The 15,165-nt window shown below is 41.0% G+C and overlaps 2 protein-coding genes across 10 annotated transcripts in view; one reads left to right on the plus strand and one right to left on the minus strand.

The window, feature by feature from the left end:
- Positions 1 to 15,165, minus strand: part of lrrc9 (leucine rich repeat containing 9) — a 15,850-nt gene continuing 685 nt past the window's right edge. For 2 of the 9 annotated variants that reach the window (XM_035610679.2, XM_035610680.2), the window contains exons 2-34: positions 14,425 to 14,551; positions 14,062 to 14,140; positions 13,697 to 13,915; positions 13,296 to 13,436; positions 12,961 to 13,024; positions 12,796 to 12,866; positions 12,148 to 12,330; positions 11,485 to 11,640; positions 11,194 to 11,396; positions 10,974 to 11,105; positions 10,682 to 10,861; positions 10,425 to 10,545; positions 9,750 to 9,885; positions 9,502 to 9,642; positions 9,288 to 9,412; positions 8,702 to 8,884; positions 8,505 to 8,624; positions 8,221 to 8,412; positions 7,923 to 8,048; positions 7,575 to 7,715; positions 7,030 to 7,207; positions 6,655 to 6,875; positions 6,403 to 6,525; positions 6,178 to 6,308; positions 5,963 to 6,071; positions 5,742 to 5,875; positions 4,944 to 5,080; positions 4,255 to 4,472; positions 3,335 to 3,403; positions 2,312 to 2,437; positions 639 to 828; positions 278 to 438; positions 1 to 174 (exon numbers count right to left, since the gene is read on the minus strand). In XM_035610679.2, coding sequence (XP_035466572.1) covers positions 157 to 174; positions 278 to 438; positions 639 to 828; positions 2,312 to 2,437; positions 3,335 to 3,403; positions 4,255 to 4,472; positions 4,944 to 5,080; positions 5,742 to 5,875; positions 5,963 to 6,071; positions 6,178 to 6,308; positions 6,403 to 6,525; positions 6,655 to 6,875; positions 7,030 to 7,207; positions 7,575 to 7,715; positions 7,923 to 8,048; positions 8,221 to 8,412; positions 8,505 to 8,624; positions 8,702 to 8,884; positions 9,288 to 9,412; positions 9,502 to 9,642; positions 9,750 to 9,885; positions 10,425 to 10,545; positions 10,682 to 10,861; positions 10,974 to 11,105; positions 11,194 to 11,396; positions 11,485 to 11,640; positions 12,148 to 12,330; positions 12,796 to 12,866; positions 12,961 to 13,024; positions 13,296 to 13,436; positions 13,697 to 13,915; positions 14,062 to 14,140; positions 14,425 to 14,453 — 4,557 coding nt within the window. In that variant the 5' untranslated portion in view covers positions 14,454 to 14,551 and the 3' untranslated portion in view covers positions 1 to 156. Of the gene's footprint in view, positions 175 to 277; positions 439 to 638; positions 829 to 1,342; positions 2,001 to 2,148; positions 2,217 to 2,311; positions 2,438 to 3,334; positions 3,404 to 4,254; positions 4,473 to 4,943; positions 5,081 to 5,741; positions 5,876 to 5,962; positions 6,072 to 6,177; positions 6,309 to 6,402; positions 6,526 to 6,654; positions 6,876 to 7,029; positions 7,208 to 7,574; positions 7,716 to 7,922; positions 8,049 to 8,220; positions 8,413 to 8,504; positions 8,625 to 8,701; positions 8,885 to 9,287; positions 9,413 to 9,501; positions 9,643 to 9,749; positions 9,886 to 10,424; positions 10,546 to 10,681; positions 10,862 to 10,973; positions 11,106 to 11,193; positions 11,397 to 11,484; positions 11,641 to 12,147; positions 12,331 to 12,795; positions 12,867 to 12,960; positions 13,025 to 13,295; positions 13,437 to 13,696; positions 13,916 to 14,061; positions 14,160 to 14,424; positions 14,552 to 15,165 lie in introns of those variants that run through there. The other 7 variants (XM_035610687.2, XM_047337772.1, XM_047337774.1 and 4 more) reach the window with 7 other exon arrangements.
- Positions 14,628 to 15,165, plus strand: part of rtn1a (reticulon 1a) — a 22,628-nt gene continuing 22,090 nt past the window's right edge. The window contains exon 1 of the mRNA XM_035610691.2: positions 14,628 to 14,743. The gene's annotated coding sequence lies outside the window, so the exon portion shown is untranslated. The remainder of the gene's footprint in view (positions 14,744 to 15,165) is intronic.

The following is a 15,165-nucleotide window of genomic DNA, read 5'->3' on the forward strand; positions in this document are numbered from 1 at the left end:
TAAGATTTATACATTTTATTTAAAGTTCATACAAAGTTGTATACTGCCTCTTCAAATGCAAAAGGCACTCCAAAGAAATGCCATGCCAGGGCATAACACTACTATATTACATCACCACACCACAGTTACCCCTCTGGCTGCTACATGGGTGGAGGTTTACCACCATTTGGGAATCTGGAATACAACAAATATAAGTAAAAGTTATGCATTCGTAACATCTTTAAAACAGATCACCCATATTTTACCGAAATATAATTATATCTCTAGAATGAACAACCTGCTGTATTCCTCCTGGTTGTGATTCGTGATGAGGACTCTGTCTGTTCCCGTCAGTCAGGAGACTCGTGGTTGGCAGGATGCTTCCTGCTCTTCTACTGTGTCTGAAGGTAATGTCCATTTGGCCGCTTCGAGCAGCAATACTGTGCTTGTGCTTCTTTTCTGTTTTGGAAAATAAAAGCAAGAATGTAGTTTTGGAAAAAGTTGTTGACTTAATATATAAGAGTTATCTGGCAATAATGAAAAAGTCAATACTTTCTCTTGTAATGCTCCTCTTCTCCCATCCTTTCTCTTCATAACATACTCTGGGTACAGTGGTAGCGTGTGGTGTAATGTAAAATTCTATTAATTTAAAAACTTACGTTTGTATGTGTAATGAGATTGGGCTTCATCCGTACTACTTGACAGGAAATCGTGCCCATGCATAAAGCTCTGCAGTCCTCCACTTATACTCATTCCTTTAAGAGGGGTGTTTCGAGGCATGAGGGGGAACAGTCCAGGCAGGTTGATTTCAGAGGTAGGAGGAGAGGCTCCAGGGCACTGGTAGCATAGCTGTAAGAGAAATATTAACGGGGGAGCAAAAGAAAGATACAAGTAATACTATAGGACAGGATGCAATGAGAATCATTATCAAATATTAACATACTGTGTAAAAAAAGTGCCTCCAGGTCCAATTGTCTTTGTCCTCACTAACATTTGCATCCTAATTGTAACCTTCTACGGCTGCCACTGTAACTGCAGTCTGTCCACTCCACTCACACTTGGCAGGGGATTGGTCATTCGATTGCTTGTTGTTCCACATATATAAGCATCTTACATGGGGAGTAGTAATTACTACTCATCAATAACAATGTTCAAATTCATACAAAAGCAGTCACAGGCACAGACTGAGAGGGGCAACTGAGATGGCAGTTATGAGATTCGATAAGGGGGAGGTCTGTGTTTGTGTTTTTAATGAGAAAACCCTTGATCTCTGCTCCGTCATTTCCACATCTACGATTAACAAGCGAAGGGGGTCATGTTGACCTGGCTAATAGGGGGTAAATCCACTGGTGCGTTATCGGCCGGGCACATTTCATCTAATCAGCAGGATGATGCCAGGAGGCTTAGGCTGCTTTTAATTCAGAGCTGCAAGAGAATTACTGCCCTGGTCTCTCATTACATGATCAGATCAGTCAGACTAAAAGAGTTTGATCCAGGCTTTTCCTTTTTAGGTGGCTGCTGTTTGGTTGTTTTCATCCTTTTTTTCTTTCAGCTGGACATTTTACTTTTAGTTAACATTTGAACGGAAGATTGTCAGTTCAGTCCCCAGACTGGATGCATTAAATCTGGGAACCCCTCCTTCATCAACAATGTGGTTAAAAGAAAAACCTTTAATCCCAGCTGCTCCAGTGGTGCTGCTCAGTGGCCGGCAGGTCAGATTGTGGTTGTACAGGGCAATTTTAAGGTGTAAATGTAAGTAAAGAGGGATAACCTCCTTTGTTAAGGATAAAAAATAATGATATTCAATTCAAATCATTTCAATTTTATTTATATAGTGCCAAATCACAACATACATTATCTCAAGGCACTTTACATGGTAAGGTCGAGACCTCGCAATATTACAGAGAAACCCAACAGTTCCCACAATGAGCAAACACTTGGCGACCGTGGAGAAAAAACTCTCCCTTTTAACAGGAATACATTTCTAGCAGAACCAGACACAGTGGTGGGCAGAACATCTGCTGCGACCGGTTGGGGTGAGAGGAGAGAAGAGATAGAGGAGAGAGAGAAAGAACAGTTGTATAACCGTTGTTTTAAGCTCTTTCAGACTAATTCTTATAATTACGTAAATAATACTGACACTTATAGATGCAATGATATGTGTTGTACCTACGTGTATATGCAGGGCTGCGGCCAGGATTTCAGAGATGTCACAAATTCCCATAATAAATTCTTAACTACACTCAGAACCAAAAAGAAAGAAGATGCACTGAAGGCTGTGTTTATTCATTATTTTTACTGAAAGAGTATGAATGGTGTGTACAGTTCTTACCGTTGAATCATCGCTGAAGAGTTCAGCCCTGGTCCTTTCCTCCAGAGTGACCATCACTCCATCCAGGACCTGCAACTGGGACAGTTGAAGTACCACTGCTGGTCTGTGGATAGAATTGCGGGCGACCTAGGAGAACAAAAATCTCACGTTAGATAAAACTAAAAGTTGTGAATTACCCTGGCCTTAACCAGCTTTTAACAATTTTTGATATTGGAGCCTGAATGAAGCCTGCGTGTTACATCTGGGATAAATATGATGCTATGTGGATTCCTACGTAGTTATGTTCCCAGCAGCTATTCTAGTGACCCAGCTGACAGGAGCAGATAGTTCTCTGCCCAGCTGCGGCACCCTCTGGCCAGGGTACAAATCCAGCCTGTCCAGTTACAGAACTGTACATTCCTGGAGGACAATGCTCCTATGATTAAGTTATGAGTGCGTGCCAATAGATGCCTAGCGGAGAGGACTTTGGCTAGGGGAAATGGGTGAAGTAACCATCTCATGCGGTCAACAGCAGGGGGTATTGTCTCCAGGGTGGCTGTTGGCGTCTACCCTCAACCCGAAGGCCGGATTAAACCCCCCCTATGGGAAGTGAAGGGGGATGGGCCCGAGCAGTAAAGAGACTACCACAGCTGAGCATGGCCCTATGGACGATAGGGAGCTGCACGTTTGGCTCCGGCCTGATCCATGAGCTCCAGATGGGAGATGTTAGCGGGCCAATAGCGCCCTGCCATTTGGTCAATGGATTTTGTCTCTGACGCCTGCCAGTTTGAAGCACAGCAGACGGCCCATCATGTCATTGCTTAATTTGGAACCAAAGAGTTCCCCTGGGTTAGTGTTCTGAATTGTGCAAGTGAGAAACTGAGCCTGTGAGCGTGCTGTTGATAAATTGTTTGCGAGTGAAAGAGTTCAAGACAGAGAAGTGAGACTGACAGCTTGTTTATTCACATCACTGTGCAAGCTCATAATAGCAAATAACCCCTAACATCTACCTATGTTTAACACAAAAACACTAATAATACTCACAGGATTGCCAACAACTGAGAGCTCAGTCAGCGAGGGAAGCACTTCTAGTTTGTCGAGCTCTGTGATGTCCTTCAAAAAGCAGAAACAAAGACTAATTTGAGTTCTTTTTCACACCATACCCCCACATTCAAATGTTCTTTCCCACTGTTTGCAGCCTGCAGTGTGTGGATAATAGAGACATATGCATCAGGGTTGAACCTTTCATAATTTTGGAGAAGGGGAGGACAAAAGCAGCTGATGGGAGAGATTACATGTGTGAGCTCTCATTAATCTCATGAGAGTTTGGCCACATAACAGGGCATGGGGGCTGTTTTCTCTCATTCACAGGTTTATGCTTGGATTTGGCAGAGATTCAAAGATCCCCCCACTGTGAGGACTGTTGCGCTGGGATGATTGCTGTATTTCATGTCTTAATTGAATGTATGAAAACATTAAGGAGGTAAAGGGAAGAGGGAACTAGCAACGTTAGTGCAAATCACGCACCCCGGGTGAGAGGGAGATGCAGACTGAGAAGCTGATTACATGTTGTGCTGATTGTTTCCCTTTCTTCATACACATGGTCCTGACCTTCAATCAAACTTGATTCTCCATAATGCTACCCCTCGTGTGGCACAGTGGGTGGTAATGACTTATGATTACTATACTTCATGTCTTACTTTGCAAATACAGGAAAAAGTAATACTGCTGCATGTTGAATGGAATACATTCTTAAACATCGCACACATTTTGCATAAGAACCAATCAGCAAAAGTGAGTGTTTAACAGAAATGACAGAAAAGTGGACTGTGACCTTGGTGGTCACCTCAAGAAATCACTCTGGTACGAGTCATTCAGGCAGTTTAATTGAAAATCTGGATGTGTCGTTTTATTAAAAGAGAATATAAGCATTAAAAATATTCAGCATGTTAGGAGGAGTATACCTGCAGCTTGTTCATGCCAATAAACAGCTTGCGGAGCTCAGTCAGAGGATCGAGATGGTTGAGCTCCCGGATCCGGTTCTCTGCTAGGTGCAGCTCTAGTAGGATGTTCTGGGCTATGAAAGAGTTCTCAGCCAGAGCTTTGATCCGGTTCCTGTCTAAGACAAGCTCTCTGAGCTGGTGAAGCCCCTCTAACCCTTCCACGTGGCTGATCTCATTACCTAGGAAGAGAAAACATTATCAAAACAATGGAAAGACATCCCAAACAGTAGAATTTATTTATAATAAATATCTACTTTATAGAGTAGACTGCACACTCTAGACATTCACTCTTAGATATAAAAAGCTGAATGTTAAGGCTACGTAAACATTGGCGTGATAACTTTTGGTTTGCTCCTTGTCTGAAAAGCACTGAAATTACAGAGACCGCTTCAAATGGTTTCTGAGCAACAAGTAGAAGAAAAAAGGATAAGTAATGTTGGCTTGTGGGACAAATCACACTAACAAAACAAAACTCAATCAAAATCCATCAAAAGCTGCGAAAAAGAAAGTCAGTTGTTCTTTTCTTCCAGTCTCATCACCCACCTGGCCTTAGGTCAATAGGAGACTTTGCTCTCGGTGCTTGCCCTTTCACGGGTTCTGTACACTGCACTTTCTTTGTGAGGGCGGGTTGGTACGTCAACCATACATACCTTGAAGGAAAAGGGCTTTAAGATTGGTGAGCCTGCTGAGCTGCAGATTGGCCATATTGGAGATCCCATTGTGACTCAAATGCAGCACCTCCAGGCTGCCCATCAGTGGCTCCAGGCTGCCAGTGGGCCAGGTTTCCCTTGAAAACAGCCACAGAATGACAGTCTGCAATCTGTGTGGTTAAATGAACATCTCTCTCTCCCCCCTGCTGCCTCATTTAACTTGTCAGACCTCACAGGTGCAGGCCACATAAAGGCAGTCACAGCCCAGGCAATACAAAAGCCTGCCTGTCACAACACTGCCTATGGACTGGTTTTACACAAAAGGAAAATGTGAGCGAAAGACCATATCATGCAACATAGCTCGCATCCTTAAAACCCAGAAACGTAAAGAAAAAATTTAAACCAATATCTGAATATTCAGCTTATTTTATTGATAAATATCAATATAATATAAACGTATTTTAAATTAAATTTCAATATTTGAAACTGTAAGAAACTATATTTACCATAATTGTGAATGTGAGAGTGAATGGTTGTTTGTCTCTGTATGTTGGATACCTGTCCAGGGTGACACCCCCCCAACCCCTAATGGATAAAGCGGTATAGATAATGGATGGATGGATACTCACAGGCAACAACTGTGACAGAAATATGTCAAAATAGGTCATCCATTGGCAGGTCAGTACTGCCCCCTAATGGTTACAGTCTGCACATACAGTTGAAGTTCATTCTTCACATTTGGGAACAGTCTTACCTTGTAAAAAAAATGGACAAATACACAAGAGAGAGCTGTTCTACCTGTTGCCTTTGGACAGACTCTGTTGACCGTAACCACTGGAGTGGACTTTGTTGTGGAGGATCTGTCTGTTTGTCAGATAAGTCCTTTGCCTGGGCAGGATGGACTCGATGTGATTGTAGTTCAGACACAGAGACTGCAAAGAAGACACTGAAAATAATTAATGTTGTCCACGACTCATTTAAAGCCAGCCTTTTGATTATTGAGTCAGTGTATTTTGTACTTTGATGTTGGGCAGGTAAATGAGGCCCGAGAAGGAGGTCAGGTTGTTGTGGTCTAAGTTGATACTATGCAGGCTACTGAACAGGTCTGATGGAGACAGATCTACAATCCTGTGGGAAAAAAGAAAATTTGAATGCTACTTTCTGTTGTTTAACTTTTCAGCATAGTTAATTACGCAAATTATTGGACGTGTCATGTTTGTCTGTGAGTCCTTACCTAAGAGAGCAGGACTGCAGAGTGAGATAGGTGATGTCTGTGTAGTTAATGTGGCCCAGCTTCTCTGCGACCATGTCAGAGGTTAGTCTTCCTCCAAACATTTCCTTTGCACTTTCACTCTCAATTGCTTCCTTGAGAAAACAACAGCACAAAAAGCTGGATATAATGCGTCATCATCACTTCAATGTCTGAGAGGTTCAATTGGTTGTTGTTTTTGACACATACTACTGCCGTCCCATCCAGTGCTCTCAGGGAGGAAAGGTGAAACACCACATATATCCGATAGTTTTCTAGTTTCTCCACCAAAGGATTCCCATAAAGATTCAGAATGATGAGGTTTGTCAGTCCCTGAAAAGAAGATGTGACAAATGGGCTAAAAATACACAATAAGAAGAAAAAAAGACACATTCAGAACTTATTGCTCTCCCATGTCATAGGAAGTAACATAGGTGATACTTTAGTTTTCTAGATTCTTGCCTTCAGATAGTAGATGTCTCGTGATACAGAAATCTTGTTGTTACCGATGTAGAGTTCAAGGAGGGAGCGAACCCTCTGGATGCCATGCAGGGAACTGATACAGTTGTTCTCCACAGACAGGAAGGACAGGTTGGGCAACTGATCGAGGACTGAAGCATCCAGAGTAGAAAGACGATTGCTATCAACACTCAGCTTAATTAGGCAATGCAGTTTCGACAGGCCTGGAGAAACAGAAAAGCAAAGACAGAAGAGATGGGGGTGTGAGAAACAAATCAACCAAGTTTTCTTTTTGGTTAGGTTTAGTTTGTTTTTATCCTGTCATGAAACAACCAACACACAACGTACTGATAGTGTCAAGTTGACAGTGAGACTTACCACTGAGTGTGCTGATGCTGTTGTTGTTTAGGGAAAGTTCTTCCAGCTTCTGGCAGCTCTCCAGTCCCTCCACTTTAGAGAGGTCATTGTCATTGAAGGAGGCCCAGCGCAGGTTCACCATCTTACTTAGATTGATTAGCTTGGGAATCCTCTGGCTGTCAAGGTTCAGGGCTGTGATCTGGTCAAAATTGTAGGGTCACGGAAACATTACAAATGTATAAATGACTAAAAATGTTAAACGCATTACAAATTTAAATTAATGACCGTAGTAAAACATCACGCAACCTGGTCACACTCTGGAGGACGCATTTCCCAAAGGAAATCATTCCTTCAAAGGAAAGATTCTCTGTCATCCAGGTCGTGGTATATCTAAGTGCTATATTAAGGCAAGATGCTTCACTTTTCAATCCGAAATGCCGCTTTAATTCTGACTCACTAGTTAGGAGTGGCAGGCATTCAACCTCTTGTAGGGTCGTTTACTTATAAGTGAGACTTACTAACTTAAAAAACCTCCTGTACAGAGACACCCACATGCTGAAGCTCACCTTCGCCATCCAGTCTGGCTCCAGCTCTCTGCTGAGCCCCCAGGGCGCTGGATTGTGAAGACACAGGAGCTGAGCTGTTGACAGCAGACTGAGACTTCGGGGACGATTACTATTGGTGCGCGAATGAGCCAGAAGAGACGCCTGTGAGCAAAGTGTCAACAGCTCCAATTTAATTACAATACATTCTACATTAATGGATATTCACATACTGAAACCTTCAGCAGGTTTGTGTGACCACGTATTTTGTAAGTAATCAATGGAAATTCCATTTTTCTGGACCAACTGCAAGAACAAAAAATTGGTACATTCACTCTTGTATATAAAAACTAAAATCTGCAAATTTGTAACCTGGTTAATTTTGGACTCAGCAGCCATGGCAACAGCATCAGCAGCCTCCTCCTCTGTGACCATCACATCATCAAGGTGTGTGAGTGTTGTTAGTCGTCCCAGTATGGTCATTCTGACTGCCTCCAGCTGGAAGGAGAAAAACAGCTTCACTGTTTACCTCCTCATGGACTTTGATTTCAGGCCACTTACAGAACATTGCAGCACATACTATACAATAATTATGTATTAAGTATTAGTATTTTTGAGTTAAAACTTGCTTGTATTTTGGTTTAATTAAATCTTGGATCACAGCACACACTCTTTTCCAGGGGTTGTATCTGGTGTCAAGCTTCAGAAGAGCAGGCGTATGTCTTCTTAACACTACAGCATTTTCTCTGGCTCTGCTCAAGCTGTTCCAGCGCACGTCGAGCTGTTTGAGGTGTCCCAACCCTCTCAGCCCCTCTAGGGTCACCAGGCGGTTGAAGCTTACATCCAAAAACTCAAGATTGGGCTGTGATTTTAGGAGGGACAAACGATTTATGTTTCTCATGGCACACTGTTTAGTTTAAGCTCAATAGCACATTTTCCTATCATCGCTCCTACCATGTGAGAAATGTCATCAAGGCGTGTGAACTCATTGAAGCTGATGGTAAGATGCCGCAGAGCCGTAAGGCAGGAAATCTCCTTCATCTTGTTCAGACTGTTCCCATGAAGGTTCAGTACCTGCAGATTCAGAACATTGCAGATAGTTCATCTCTGGTATATGAAATGGCTTCATAATCATGGGCCAGAATACTTACAGTGATCTGACTCAATACATTGGCACTGGCCACATTAAGAAGAATTTTGTCATCCAAGCTCAACAACTTGGGCTGCGCTTTCAGCACAGGTTCCATGTTGAGAACTTCCTTGTCCAGGATGATATTGTTGGAAGTGTCATCTCTGTCTGTGCTCTGTCCCGGTGATGCAGGTTGGTCTTGGTTCTAATAACAGCATATCAAAAGGTTTAAAGCATGAACTGCTGGGTAAGTTCATATTTATTAACATGTAGTGATTGTGGTCAATTCTAAAAAGAGTGTGCAACCCCAAAAAGACAACAATGACCATACAGAATGAATAATGGCTTTACCATCTCTCAGATTTAGTTAAAAGCCTTGCTGAATTTTTAACCTTTTTAACAAATGAGAGCTCATTATGAGTGAGAACCTTTGTTTCTTCTTTTTACTATTTTGATATTCTTGCTCAAATTAAACATCAAACTATGAATAACATCAAACAATCAGAAAGGATACATGTACTAGAAGAACAGAATTGGTCTATGGATAAATGATCACTTTAGCAAGTCATATGTTATCACAGTAAAAAAATAAAAATGTAATTAATTACCCCAGTTATGTATTGAAAGTATACAATGTACTCAGGCAAGACGAGTTCATTGTCAAACACAAACCACTGTCTTCGCCTAGGGCTGCACTCAGGACCAGTTTGTGTTTTGAAGGAGCAAGGTCTTTCTGCATGAAAAGCACACAGAGATGTTACGCCATTGTGCAACTACTGACTGAGAAATAATTATTTTCATGTCTTTTGATGTGCCACATACCATCCGTCGTTGCAGCTTTGTGCTTAGTGTTCACTTTGCGATATACAGAGCAGATTCTGTCATAGCTGCCTCTGTCAACTGGATCTCCCTCCTGGACAGCCATGCTGTGACCCACGTACACTTTGGAAATAATAATCTGACCTACAGACAAAAAACACCAGCATTTCAGCTTTTAAATTAAAAAAAAACCCCAGGAGTCTGCAAAGAGCAATATAAGTTTCATAATAGTGTGAGCAAATGTAACCCACCGTGCCTGAATGGGATTGCATCCACACTGTGCTCAGAATCATGCTGGCTGGCCTGGCGCAGAGCATGTTCAATCCTGGGCTGTTCGGTCACACCCAGGCTGTTGGATAAAGAAATGGCACCCTCTCTCCCCAAGGCCTAAGAGTCAACAAATTCAACATGTTAAAAAGTGAGAATGACTTAAAAATCATGTAAAATAACATTTAATAAAATATATACTGATGGTTTTCTGTTGTATAGCACTCTTGTCGGTCCTGTTAAAATAAGGGGGACCATGGTGTTGCGCTAAAAATTCCCCAACTTAGATTTATAATGAATTACAATTTCACACAGGAAGAAATTTCCCTTCCCTCCATTCACCGTTCTACAAATATTTGTTCTTCTCGAGTCTAGCACAGAAATTGTCGAGGTGACCTTGGGTGGTGACATGCCGAAAAAATTAAGACCCATGCAATCTGAATTCAAGACAGTTCAAGACTTTTCAAGGTATTTTGTTTGTACCTTTGAATTGAAGACATTTTGAGACTTTTTATGGACCCGTGGCCACCCAGTACTAATTAGTTCTCTATTTTTTTGTCTTGCTCCTTTTCTCATGCTCAGTGGGATACATTCTGGGTGATGGCATGTGTTTTGTGGGCAAGTTCTTCAAATCAATTCAATTGCAGCAGTACACACACCTCATACTGGTCTGCCGTTTTGAAGCCCTCCTCCAGAATGCCCAAAATGTCTTCCTTCTCACAGGTTTTTTCAGGGTCAGCTGCGTAGAACAAGTGATCCAGCCGACGTCTGTAATCCCTGTTTCAAAGGTTCGCATAAGATTTAAGCTGATACACGATGGTCCAGTTAGTAAGGACATTACATCCAACAGGTCTGTAAGGTTGATGTTAAGAACCTAGTTTTTTATCTTTTTTCATTACAGTCCAATTTCACTTACAGTGACAAGATATCAGGGTCGGTGCTGGCTAGTAGGCTTTGAAGTTTGTCCTCGAAGCGAAGCCTCAAAGTACAGTTGAAGACGCGGATAACTCTATCAATCTTGATGCCAGTGATGCCATGAATCCTGTAGTCTGAATGTGAGAAGCGGGAAAGTAGGAGGTCGCGGCAAGCATTAAACCTGTTGTGCACACAGCGCATGAATGTCATTAGTAGGTGTGCTTTTGATTTGATCTCTTTAACTGTAAATTACATGATGGTTGTGGGTACAAATAATAAAACAGACTGATTACCAAGGGTCTGTGGAGCAGCCCTCCTCCAAACGAATATTCCCAACACTTTCTAGCTCCATCAGCAGAAAATGGACTGTATCATCCACCATGTTTGTGGCTTGGGCCAAATCTCTCTGATAACAGACTTCAATCCTGCATAAAAAAACGAGAGAACATTATTTTTCTCCCATTGGAGACATACTACTAACTTCCTGTATCTTATCCAAGCATACAAACTAACTCATGCAGCCTCCTCCTCCATAGTGCCAGTCTCTCCTTCAGTGCTTCAATCTTGACAAGCATTTCATCACAAATGATGTCAGTGGTTGGATCAACTCTGCTGGATGAATCATCCACCAGGCGGGTCGGTCCTCCGGGTGCATCCTCTGACATGCAAGTGGAATTCTTACAAACAGCCTGCACCTTGGAGAGCTCACGTTCAAGCTGGCAATGTGATAAATCAGTTAGCTTCATAGCTCATACTGTACTTTACTCAGCTGCTAAAATAATTTCAAAAATGTACTGCACATACATTTTTCAGGGCATGACTGAGTGTCCTGATACAATCTTCAGGTAACTGTAGCAGGGTTTTCTTCCTGTCAATCAGACTTAACCGAGTCCCTGCCAGGTTCCTTTGAGCAGTACGTACACGCATGTTGTAGTACATCATTTTCTTCATGACTGTGGACTAAAAGAAAAAAAGCACATGCTTACACTGTGCTTAAAAAAAATCCGACAGGCCAGATAAAATATAGAAATGCAACAAGTAATACCTGCATTACATATACAGAGGTGAATTTCTTATTAATTGTAAATGCTGCTCAATATCTCGGTAAGGTTTACAAAAATGCCAAAGGCACAAAAGCTAAATTGAAGAGAAATGTGCATATGTAATGCATTATGTATAATCTTACATTCAATTAATCCATTCACAAATATATGAAATATGAAAAAAGTAAGATTTGGACCACAACAGAAACACTGGAATCTACCAATACAGAACAAAAATGTGTGGTGTAAACATTTTTGAGAAGCAACCTGATGGAAATTTAAAAGTTACCAGTGTTACTCAGTCATAGGACAATTATACTGCTGTGTAACAAAGTAAATAAACAGAGAGATTTTGTTTCCTCTCAAGGGTCCAGACACAAGTGACAGACAGTGAAAGACATGGTCATGATATTCTTCTCAATACCTCAGCTGCTTCCTTGACTTGCTTGCTCGACACGTCGTAGGAATCAAGTTGCTGGAGGCCTGGGTTGTGGTAAAGAACGTGTGTGGCATAGTTACACAGCAGACACACTGGGTTTGGGGTTGACGTGGGGTCCCTCAGTGATAGCACTCTCAGATGGGGTAAGCAGGCCAGCAGGGTCAGCTCCTGTTATGACAACAAAGCACACATTAGCTTTTGTTTGTGCTGCACACAAAGGCAATAATTTGAGTTTTTAAAAGTCAAATTTAGGCTTGCAGTAATTTCATATGAGGTGTTTATTCAATCAAAGTTAGCGCAACCAAACCTTTTGTTTCCAGTCAGTATTACCTTGAACAAGACAATGATCCAGTCCAAATGGTCTGCATGAGCGTGTCAACTACAGTATGTCTAAAATATATATCATTGACTCCATAATGACAAAAAAGTGAAATTATGCTGAAATTAATACCTCAACGAAGGTCTCATGCAGCCAGCCCATTAAAAAATAATTTGAAATCTGAACTAGCGGACACCTCAACATTTCACAAGAATTTGGAAATGTCCTTTTTTTTCTGACCAAGGATTTTAATAAGATTTTACAAAATAATTAGGAAAACTTTTTCAAAGGCATATTTATGTTTTTAATCTTGCCTTAAAAGAACTGATCTTGTTCCCGGACAGATTAAGATCCTGAAGGCTGACATTGGGATCAAGGTTATGCCCTGAAAAGATATAAAAAATAATTTGATTATTATTTTTTCAAACAGCTCACAATCAAACTTGGAACAGAAAATAGAGAGGATTCCATTTACCTACCAATCTTTTCAATAATGTTGTCAGCAAGGTTTAGTTCTTTGAGGTTTTGAAGCGTGTTCAAGCCCTGTAGAAAATAACAACCATACATTAGACTCAGCTGATCAAAATTTTGTATGCGCCTTTGACAATCTATGCTCCCTCATATCAATGCATCAAATTCATTAACTGATACAATAATTTGCCTAAATGCAGTTTTAATTAGATTAACGAATCAATAAATGTATACATTCAGCAATTATATGTACAAGTTAGATCGCAAGATATATAGATAGATAGATAGATAGATAGATAGATAGATAGATAGATATATAGGTGAATTTATATATGGTCCAAACCTGTATTTGACTTATGCAGTTGTTGTTGAGCCACAGGACTTCTAGGTTGATCAGCAATTCTAAATTCTTTATTTCATATATTTGATTATCATAAAGATAGAGTTTCTTCAGTTGTGCACAACGCTGCAGCCCAGATATCACCTACAATAAAGAGAGGATGGGACAAATTATTGTTAGATACATATAAGTTGCACTGTACAAATCACTTACACATGATACTGTTTTTCTTAAACAATGGGTTGTGAACCATAAATGATGGTCCAGTAAAAAACAGTAAGATGCAATCATTCACAATACAAATCCTAGTGAATTGAAATGATTCAAGGCAGTACATTTTATAGGATTTTTATTAGCAGAGGCAGTATTAATTATTAGAAATCTGACCAGCATAGTAAACTTACTGTCAGACGGCACTCTACGACCCAGAGATCCTGGAGCAGAGGACAGCACTCGAGACCCTTGATGTGTTTGATGTTCTGGCCCACTATGGTAAGAAAGCAGAGCCTTGGGAAGAAAGAAAGGCCCACCATGCGCGGAAAGCCAGAGAAGAACATTTCCAGGGAGATGACGTTGCTTCCTTCTTTTGCAATTCTCTCATAGGACACTCCATTGACCACACACTGTTGACAATTATGCATAGGATGATAATAGGGGGGAAAATGAGAAGAAAAGACTTTTTGAATTAGTTAGTAGTAGTAGTGAAACTGGATATTAACTTAAATAGTATTTATAAGTTTAACCAAAAGAGTGAAAGTGTCATACTGACCAGTTCCTTGATCACGTCCTCGTCATCACTGTGCTTTTGTTTCTCTCTATGTATCATATCGCTTCTGTCCTGAAATGCACTGCAGTTGAGGGGAAAACACTTGATTTCCGGTTTATTCTTGAAAGAATATAAGATAAAGTCATGACAGTTAGCTGTTACTAATAGATGAAGTTTGTAGGCCTTTATCATAACATTGCTTTCCGCTTGTGTCTGACAAAGCCAGCATTATGCCAGGTAATGTAAACATAACTGTCTTTCTACTATAAACTTAACTATCAAGTCCCGTTCATATGGTCCAAAACAATTTGACAGTCTGTTTCCTCTGCTACGTGTCTCTGGAAGGATGGCAAAATTCTCCCTCACCTTAAGCGGCGGCTCCTCCCTGACTCCATAGGCTTTAAGAGCAAGAGTTCCTCGAGAAATTGTGCTCCTCTCTCCGGGTGGGGGTTCAAACTTGGTCAAGTAACTCGGTGTCTCGCCTCTGTATCTGCTATAATTCAAATGGGATCACAGATCATAGGAGTGTGTGTGCCTTTAATCATTGCATCAATGGGGGTGACATCACATTTGCATCATAATGGGATGTATTGATTTCATTTCATTCTCAACATTATGTTATTCTAATTTCCCAACTCTTCATACTCCCTTGGCTTTCCTCATCCAATTCAAGCCAGCAATCCAGGTTAGTGTCAGCTGTTCACACCACAATTCTTTCAGAAATTGCCATTTGAATTTTCTAGTATTTGTTTGTTATTGCACCATTCACACCATCCTCTTCTCCTTCGACATTTTTCAACCTGTAACTTCATACAAACATCAAAAACGTTCAGCTCAAGTAGGACATTCCAGCTCGTATTCAACTTTTTCATAACTTTCATACTCACGGAAATATTGAACGTTTTCCAATAACTACCCATTTCCCACTTTTCTTACTCTTCATAAATTAAACGAGCCCCCACAATTCGTCTGGGTCCAAGACTAACTCTTCAGACTCCCTCATCCAAATTCAAGCCAGCACAACGCAACTTCATCATAACTTGCCTTTTCTGGTCTTAATTTCATATGTTAAATTCAAGCCAGCGTGGCTGATAAAGTTGACACTGT

The sequence above is a fragment of the Scophthalmus maximus genome, chromosome 15 (assembly GCF_022379125.1).
Source record: "Scophthalmus maximus strain ysfricsl-2021 chromosome 15, ASM2237912v1, whole genome shotgun sequence".
NCBI lineage: Eukaryota > Metazoa > Chordata > Actinopteri > Pleuronectiformes > Scophthalmidae > Scophthalmus > Scophthalmus maximus.